This window comes from Microtus ochrogaster, chromosome 4 (assembly GCF_000317375.1).
Source record: "Microtus ochrogaster isolate Prairie Vole_2 chromosome 4, MicOch1.0, whole genome shotgun sequence".
Lineage (NCBI taxonomy): Eukaryota > Metazoa > Chordata > Mammalia > Rodentia > Cricetidae > Microtus > Microtus ochrogaster.
The window spans coordinates 40,838,279-40,847,616 of record NC_022011.1 but is presented as its reverse complement, the minus strand read 5'-3'; the positions used below and the strand labels follow the sequence as shown (position 1 = coordinate 40,847,616).

Here is a 9,338-nt window from a genome sequence, read left to right as displayed (position 1 = left end):
AGAGAGAGAGAGAGAGAGAGAGAGAGAGAGAGAGAGAGAGAGAGAGAGAGAGAGGTGACCTTCTCAGCAAGGGACAGATTCAGCCATTGCCAGAGGAGTCAACATGACAGGTAGAGGTGTCACCAAGGACCTCCTTCAGACTGTCGGGATAGTTGGCTAGTGGATGAACCTGGAGGAGTCTGTGGTGGGCCACACCAGCGCAGACAAACAGGCAGCAACTATATTCTCTATATTCTGAGGGAATGGGTGAGATACAGTTGGATTGAGTTGACGCAGGCCTCAAATAGGCATGTGCAGGCCTGGCTGAGGTGTGTCTTGTCCTTCACCACTCCCAGATGTCACCATTTACCAACCTGAATATTTCAGTTTAGAAATAAGTCATAGCTTCATTGCCCCACCACCCCTGTCTCCTCAGCCGTCCCTGCTGGAGCTGTGTAGCCTCTGCCTTCTCAACTCTGTTACTGCCCGATCCTCCAGGCCTCCCAACCTTAAAACTTCAGGAAAGGAAAGCCCAAGTTGGAGGACAGAGGTCACAGATGATCTTGGTTGAAGGGACTGTGGAGGCCAGCCATCTAGTCTCCCATTTAATATGCCATTCTAGGGAAAGGTTCAGTGATCTGTCGGCTGATCATCCTCTTGCGACAGGGAGCTTGCTCAGTACGCACAAGGTAGTAGCATTGAGTACATACTTAAGAGCATTTAAAAAACAACTGTGGCCAGGTGGTGGTGGCACACACCTTTATCCTAGCACTAGGAAGGCAGAGGCAGGTGGATCTCTGTGAGTTCGAGGCCAGCCAGGTTTATAGAGCTAGTTCCAGATCAACCAGAGCTGTTATAGAGAAACCCTGTCTCCAGAAATTAAAAATGAATAACCAACAATACAACTGGAGGGGCTGGAGAGATGGCTCAGTGATTAAGAGCACTTGCTGCTCTTGCAGAGGTCCCTAGTTTGGTTCCCAGCACTCATAACTGACTGCCTTTAACTTCTTGGGATCCATTGTCTTTCCTGGCCTCCATGGGTACCAGGCATACATGTGGTGCATACACATAAAGTGTAGGCAAAACACCCATACACATGACAACAGTAAACCATTTAAAAAACTGTAGGAGGGCTGGAGAGATGGCTCAGCGGTTAAGAGTATTGCCTGCTCTTCCAAAGGTCTTGAGTTCAATTCCCAGCAATCACATAGTGGCTCACAACCATCTGTAATGAGGTCTGGTGCCCTCTTCTGGCCAGCAAGCATACATGCAGACAGAATATTGTATACATAATAAATAAATATTTAAAAAAAAAAACTGTAGCCGGGCGGTGGTGGCGTACGCCTTTAATCCCAGCACTCGGGAGGCAGAGGCAGGCGGATCTCTGTGAGTTCAAGACCAGCCTGGTCTACAAGAGCTAGTTCCAGGACAGGCTCCAAAACCACAGAGAAACCCTGTCTCGAAAAACAAAACAAAACAAAACAAAACAAAAAAAACCCCAAAAAACGGTAGGAGCTCGACACTCAGGAAATGGATCTCGACACTCGGGAAATGGAGGTAGACAGCTGAGGAGTTAAAAGTCATCCTTGAATTTGGTGGCAAATTCAAGGCCACCCAGGGCTACATGAAACCTTATCTCAAAATAAAATGCAATTGTAGTAAATGTGTGCAATTTGCCATTCTCTCTCTTCCATCCTGGCTTTTGGAGCCCAGGGCTCACACTGAACTTGGAGCTTGCTCACGGCTACACTGTCTGGCCAGCAAGCTTCTGGGATTGCTCTTTGTCTCCCCAGCACCGGATTGCAGCCCCTGACGTACTTGTGGACACTGGGGCTCTGAACTCAGGTCCTCAAGCTTGTGCATGAAGCACTTGACCAAACTGAGCAATCTTCCCGGCTTCATTTTAACGTTTGTAAGTGTACAAATGTGCAGTTGTACAACTCTCCATTTGTGAAACCATTTCATCTTCCTACACAGAAACCCTACACCAGTAAGTCATAACCCTCACCCCTTCCCGACAGTCCTGGGTAACCTTTGACCTACTTTGTGGCTATAAATTTGTCTGTTGTAGGTATCTCCCACTGTTGGTGTTTCTGGGTCCTAGTGGCTCCTTCCGGGGAGGGGATGAGAAGGCATGGAAGCAGTGGTGCAGACTTGGGGGTCAGGTTTGAGGCAAACAGCAGACTCGTTTATTCAGCAATGGGGAGAGCCTTATACACCCTCCTCCCAGCACCCAGGTTGTTTCTCTCTGTTGACATTGCGTGGTCACCCTTCATTGACTAGGCACCATCAGGACCTCTGACAGTGTTTGTTGCTAGGCCCTCAGGTTAGCTCATCTCTCCGCCTTTAGGCCTTACCTCCCTACACTTTGGTTTCTGGTTTCTGTCACTTGGCAGATGTTTTTAGGGTTCAGTCACATCATGTAAACTGTGTTTCACGGTGTCCATTCCATCATCTGTGGATGGGCAGATGAACTGTATTTGTCACGTGCCTGTTGTGAATAGCGCTGGTGTCAAAATTTCATACAAGTATTCAAGTCTGTGTTCGGATCCTTTTGGGTGTACTCGTAGGAGTGTAGCTACTTGCCTGGTGTGCAGTTGTCCTGTCTTTAGTGGGGAGGGCACACCACTACACCTTTTCTTAGTGGCCACTGTCTGTCTTTTGTGTAGTGTTAGGATGTGGAGGTTAGCAGAAGCCTCAGCATCTCAGAGCTTTTGAATTTTAAACTGTTCTTCCTTCTTCCACAGAATCACCCCAAGAAAGGCCGGGCTCCCGGCGCAGCCTTCCCGGCAGCCTGTCAGAGAAAAGCACCAGCATGGAGCCCTCGGCTGCAACCCCGTTCCGGGTCACGGTAACTATCTCTGCGTCACCACAGCCACTGCCACCACCATCACCACCTCGCCCTTCAGGGCTACTCTGCGACCCCGCATCCCCCTTCCTGGAGCCTCATGGACCGGGAGAGCATCCAGCCTCTCTTGCTCTAGGTATCCAATCCCCTGGCGGCTCCCTGTTCTCTGGGGCCACATGGGGTTCTGTTCTTTGAGGGAGGGGGCAGGAGGAGGACAGCCTAGGAGGCCACCAGGACTGGCAGAACAGGCTGGACTGGATTAGAGCCCTTGACACGTGCACACTGCCCTCTGCCCTTAAGATGCACATCTGTGTTTGGTGTCTTTCATAGAGCAGTCCAGGGCATGTCATAATCTGATTCTGTCTTGACAGGTAAGAAAAGAATTCTTCAACTGATAATGCCTTAAAATTGACCCAAATGCAGCGTGTGTTCCTTTAGCTGTTCAGTTTAGAGAGGCGACATTTTCTTTTCTTTTTCGCCAACCTGAGTGAGGGCTAGAGAGATGAGAGGGCTCAGTCCATAAAATGCTTCACTTGAAGACCTAAGAACCTAAGTCCAATCCCTAGAGCCCATGTTTTAAAAAAAATGTTCCAGGTGCTGTGTAATCACAAGAACGTGTAATCACAGAGATGGGAGGCGGGTACAGGCAGGTCCCAGGGACCCGCTGGCTGGACAGCCTAGCCTACTTAGTGATTGTTTCAAAAAAAAAAGTGTATGTTACTCTGAAGAATTTTTCTGTGGCCTGTACACAAGTGCACACTCTTTTGTACATGCCCCAGCATGCACACACATGGATGCATGGGTTTTCACACATATGTACACATCAAAAACACTAAATAACTTCACAGAAATGGACCTCAGTGATGTTCAATGTCTCTCACTCCTATGTATTCTGTCTCTCTCTCACTTTCTTTTTCCTTCTGAGATAGAGTCTTACTATGTAGCCTTGGCTGGTCTGGAACTCGCTCTATAGATCAGTCTGGCCACAGACTCACAGAGATCTACCTACCTCTGCCTTCCAAGAGCTGGGATTAAAGCTGAGCGCCACTGTGCCCGGTTCCATGTATTCTTAGTCACTGCACTCAAACACACATTTGCACAGAGCCGCTTCCACAGCGGGCATGACTGTACTTGCTTTCTGCTGTGCTGTGTCAGGCACCTGGCACACTGTTTTCCTCAGTAACCTCCAGTCTGGGTCAGAGATGGAGGTGTGAGCCTTTGATATCCATCCATCCATCCGTCCATCCGTCCGTTCGTCCATCCGTCATTCATTCAGCAAGTTTTCCCGTGTACTCGCTCTGTGCCAGACACCATTCTAGAGACAGGCCGAGTGGTAAGATTGTCAAAGCCAATGCGTGGTGGGTGAGTCTTGGACTCACTGGTTTGTATTCTTGCCAAGAGCTGCTGTGTCTCGGGCTCCAGGGGAGCTGATATGACTGTTCTAGAGGGTGGGAGAGTTGTCTTAGGCCCAGAAAGGCCTGTGGAAATTGGCTAGGTGGTGATGGTGGTGGTGGCAGTGGCGGTGGGAGGGCTTACGGTAGGGGTGACTGTGGCAAAGTGTGGGCTTACACTCCACTGCTGCTGCTCTGCTTGGCGATTGGGGTTAGATAACTGGGTGGGAGGTGAGGCTGGCCATGTGGCACCTTGGGTACCAGGCTGAAGGGACAGAGCCTTCCCAGGGCTGCTCACCTTGCTGCTTGTGTGAATGCTATGAAACTAGGTTCTGGGGTCCTCTCAGGATTGCAGGACCTGGGTATGCACCTTTGAATGTACTTCCCTAAGAGGTAGTCAGAGTCAGGGCTGAGGGTCAGCCTCTGGCCGGGAAGAAAAGTCCCTGTTGAGGGACTCTTTACACCCCTAGATAAACAAATGGTTTCTGGGGGCTCCATTGGAGCAAGAACTAGATGCACTCGTCCATATGAGGACTACCATGGGCAAGCTGAACTTTTCAGAACCTTGGAATAATGATTGATATCGCCATGGCCCTGCCACTGATGGCATATCTACTGTGTGTCTGGCACTATCATATTGTGTGCCAGGCACTGTGCCCGCTGTCCTACACCCCTGACCTTCAGTCCTTCAGGCAGCGCTGATATTGTTCTCCCATTACAGAGGAGGGAACTGAGGCTCAGTGGGGTAGGCAAGTCATTCCCTCAAGCTCAGGCCGATGAGTGAGACCCAGGTGTCTTGTGCCCCAGGACTAGGCACAGGAGTGTCATGGGCATCCTGTGGCCAGTCAGTTCCTCTGTTTGTGGCTTCAGTGTACGCACCATCGTACTCGACACTGCTGTGATCCATGGTTTGGTAATTGTTTGCTGGGATTGGCATTTTTCCTGTTGTGTCTTCACTGTTTTCGGGGCAGACGCCACCTGAGGATGGAAGTCAGCGCCAGCTCCAGTACTCAGAACCCACTCAGGCTGCTGGACTCAGGTGGGGTTTGCACAGTGCAGAGGCATGCTCTTGAGCCGTTTGTCCATCCACCTCCTGAGGAACCCAGGGGTCAAAGTCATTGTCTCTGTGTCATAGAGCCCCTGATTTACAGGCAAGCACTGGTAGGGCTGTTGGCCATGTCACTTTCTTGTCCTTAGGCATTTTGGTCCTTTGTTTCTGTAGCCTTTGAGGACAGGGATGTGAGTGGAGACTCTTGGCCTGGGTGCGTGCAGGTGCTTGGGTATGTAGATCTGGGTTCAAATCCTAGCACTGAGTTGTGACGTGACCTGGTTAGCCACACAGCCTTTCAGAACCTCTGCCAGTAACCTGCCCTGTGGCAGGTACTGAACTGATGAGATGCGCTGGGACCAATCATATTCATCCGTTAGATCCACGGTCCCAGTTGCAGTTCCCTTTCTGGAGATTAGTGGAGGGCTTGGGAGAGCTGGGCTAGAGGACAGAAGGCGTGATATTTGAGGTCCGGGGGGGGGGGAGGACCTCCTCACCCCCATTCCCGAGCACTTATTCTTTCCCAAGTTTGCATCTGCCGTCTGCAGCTTGCTGCTGCTCCCTGTAGACCCTGAGGGAGCCTGAGGAACATGACTTTGCCTGGGGGAGGCAGGGGAGATACCACAGGCCGTAATGAATCTGCTACTGTTGCTGCCATTGCAAGCCCCGGTGACGGGATGTCACCATCTCTCACAGAAGGTGCCCCGTGGGAGAGGACTGGATCCGACAGAGGTCCCACCCAGCTGCAGTGTTTCTGAGCTTGGGTTGTTTGCTCCTTCCCAGGGCTCCCAGGCCTTCTGTGAGAGGTTGTCCCCATTTCATAGGGCACAGGTGGCCCAGTGCTAGCCCCACTGCAGTCTCTTAGACGGGAGGAGTTGGGAGAGCCTGTTTTTTCTTGCTATGAAATAAAGTTGATGGCTCTTGTGGTCCGGATTCTGAAGTGGCTTTAAGGCCTGGTACCAGCTTTGAGATACAGAAGAGTTGCAGATCCTTCCAACTCAAGTGCACCTTCCACCATCAGGAGGCAGTGAGCATGGGGCTGTGTGTGTCCCAGCGCTGCGGGGTAAAGAGCCAATGGGGGAGGGGCTGAGGGTAGGTGACCACAGTGCCTCCTGTTTCTCTGTGTTTCATACCCAGGGCTGTCTTCTCTGACCCAGGTTATTGGGAAGTGGGAGACAATGAGAGGAAAGAACATGCAGGATGTGGGGCCCTGGATCAGCAGGCGTGTTGGCCAACCCCTCCTGGGCCACAGTCCCCTCATGTGTTCCCAGGAATCAGGTTGTTGGGAGACCGGGAGGTGCTGACAGCCATGGTTCCCTGGAAGGCCCCTTAGCCTTTGCCAGCCCTAGGTGTGGGCTGAGTCCTTCCCCCTTCCTCCATCCCCTAGGCTGTTGACCTTGAGGAGTCCCAGGACTGGAGTGTGAGGTCGCAGAGGCTGTGGGAAACTTGACAGCCAGTTGATCCCTCCTTGGGAATCCGAGAGTAGAGATGCTTGAAGGTTTGGCTGAAATTAGGTCTCAGGGCTGTGAAATGGAGAAGAAGTGTCAGAGGGGAGGCTCAGGGGGCTGCAGAAGCTGCGGATGAACTCTGGAAGCAGGCCTTTGGTTCTTTGCCGTGGTTCACTTCTACCAGTGTGGGGTTGTTCATAACCTCCGTGTTTCTGATGCAGTGACAGGTACGCCAGGCGAGCTGTGGGAGCCTAGGTTCTCTGGCTGAGGGAGGCAGGGAAATTCTTACAGTGGGGACCTTTAAAACTGGGCTTTCCGAGACATGTAGTTTTTCAAGAAAAGAGATAATAGTTTGTTTAGAGGAAGATCTAACCAAACAAAACAAACCAGTGGTCCTGACAGGAGAGGCTCTAGTGGGGGTGCTGAAGCCTTTGCCCTTTCTCCTGTAGAGTCAGGAGCTACAGGGGGCAATGGCTAAGGTTGGACGCCTCTGGGTACCCAGAGGGTTTCAGCTGCTCAGTCCTCATGCCATTCCTGTGTGCCTTCCCCGTGCATGAACCATCTTTCTCCCAAAAACAGGCATGCAGAGGATGGCTGACCTGGCTGGCGAGGGCCGTTCTTACCGGTGTGCTTTCTGCGGGAGGCTCTTTCCCAGAGACAGAATGTTCAGGTGGGAGCGCCAGATGCAGGAGCTCTTCAGGATGGGCCCGGGCTGAGGGATGGTAAAGACCTCCTGTCTGAATAAGCAGGGAGCCCTGGCACATGAGGTGGACAAGACTGTCTGGATTCGTGCTCAGGCTGAGAGCTAGGAGTTTCATCAGTAGACAGAGACCTGGGCAGATGGGGATTCAGGATGGGTCGGGGGCAAGCCAACTGCTATTCTCATCTGATCCTTGATCCCCTGAGCTTAGGTGTCCTCATGGGCATCTGCTCGCTCAGTCCTGGAGATGATTGGCCCAGGCTTGGTAGCATGGATAGGGAGGGGGATAAGGAGAGGCCCCCACCCCTTCTTTTCAGCTCTAGAACCTTCTAGAGTGTCCCTTGTTCCCTCTCTGGTAACTACTGAGGTGTGAGTGGCTGTTTCCTGGCCTGTGTCCCTCGCTCAGGTGGAGTGCTGGGAGCAGTGGCTGGCTTGAAGAGCCAGGAGCACTTTTCTCTCTTCTCACGAGCTCTGGGGAGGTAGTGCTGACTTCTCTCAACAGACCACCTGGGAGGGAGCAGATTTGACTCTTGACCCCTGCTCCCCTCTGTGGGCAAGTTGCTCATCCCCAGACTTCTTTCCTCATCTGCAAACTGGGCATCTGTGAGGGCTCCAAACCATACAGGTAGGCGTTCAGCCAGCGTCCACCTCCTGCTGTCTGCTGTTTCAGGGCACGCCCTTTCCACACTTTCCCCAAGCCCACGGTAGTAGGGCCTATCCTTCTACTTCACACTGTCCCAAAGCATCGTCACTGACAGTTCCCGAGGCCCAGCTGGGACCAGGAGGTGGAGAGAGGGGAAGGGATGAGCACTTGGGGAACCAGAACAAGTGTTCTGAGGGGCCAGAGCTGGCCAGAGCTGACCAGTCTGCAGGGTGTTTTCCCACCAGTTGGGGGCAGTAGAGGGCAGCGAGTGGACATCTGGGTGGCTACTCTCAGCAAGAGCTGAGGTCCTAGTTGTATCCCTGGCCATAAGGAGCCATTAGGTTTTGAAAGCTGCCTGGTGAGGTGTGGGTGACAACACTGGCCAGGGATTGGCTAATAACAGCTGGGGGATGGTATGGGTGGCTGAGCTGGCTTGGGCTGGGTTGTTCAGACAACTGTCCCCTTGGGGCCATTGGAGGGCCATGGTTTGTGGCGCCCACAGACTTGCAGGAGAGGCTCAGGGTGAGAGGCTGGTGTATAAGCTGACAGGAAGGGTTAGGGCGCAGCCTGAACTGTTACCGGCTCCTTGGGTCCCGTTAGTATCTCCACTACTTTGAGAGAGAGTAGGGCGGCATTCTAGGGAGGTAGATGACAAGTCAAGTCCTGACTGGGTCCCAAGCTCATCGTGGCTGTTCCTGGCACTCTGCAGGTCTGTTTGTTTCCTCCTTACAACTCCAGGTCACACACATTGTACTTTCCAAGATGACTACACCGCACATAGGGAAAGCTCAACCCCCAGGCTGCCTCTCTTGTGCACCTGGATGTGGAGAGCCTCATGGACCAATGTGTGCTTGCCAGTGTCATCATTTGGACGAGGACTCTTAAACTCACAGAGGGGAGGTGTGTTGCTTGGAGATCACACAGTCAAAGGGGGTCAGAGCTGACATTTGAATTCAGGCTCCCCTCCCCTACTTTCTGTCCTACACAGCACATGGGCCGGCAGGTGTCTGTGTAGGACAGACGCTCCAGCATAAGAGAGAGCTTCTTTTTGCACCCCATCTTTTAACCCTGCAGGCCCTTTCAGCAGCTTGGATAGAGGCATGATTTAGATGCCTTCATTTTTTTCCTTCTCACTGTGTGTTGTGTTAATGTGTTCTCCTGGAGGTGCACATGTATATGGTGCCCGTGCTTGTGTGTTCTCGTAGAGGTGCCCATGTCTATGGTGCCCGTGCTTGTGTGCTCTCGTGGAGGTGCATGTGTGTATACGGTGCCCATGCTTGC

The 9,338-nt window shown here is 52.2% G+C and overlaps 1 protein-coding gene across 8 annotated transcripts in view; it reads left to right on the top strand.

The window, feature by feature from the left end:
* Dab2ip (DAB2 interacting protein) overlaps positions 1–9,338 on the top strand; it is a 173,154-nt gene that overhangs the window by 82,516 nt on the left and 81,300 nt on the right. For 7 of the 8 annotated variants that reach the window (XM_013345903.2, XM_026789777.1, XM_026789791.1 and 4 more), the window contains exon 2: positions 2,727–2,830. In XM_013345903.2, coding sequence (XP_013201357.1) covers positions 2,727–2,830 — 104 coding nt within the window. Of the gene's footprint in view, positions 1–2,726; positions 2,964–9,338 lie in introns of those variants that run through there. The other variant, XM_026789804.1, reaches the window with a different exon arrangement.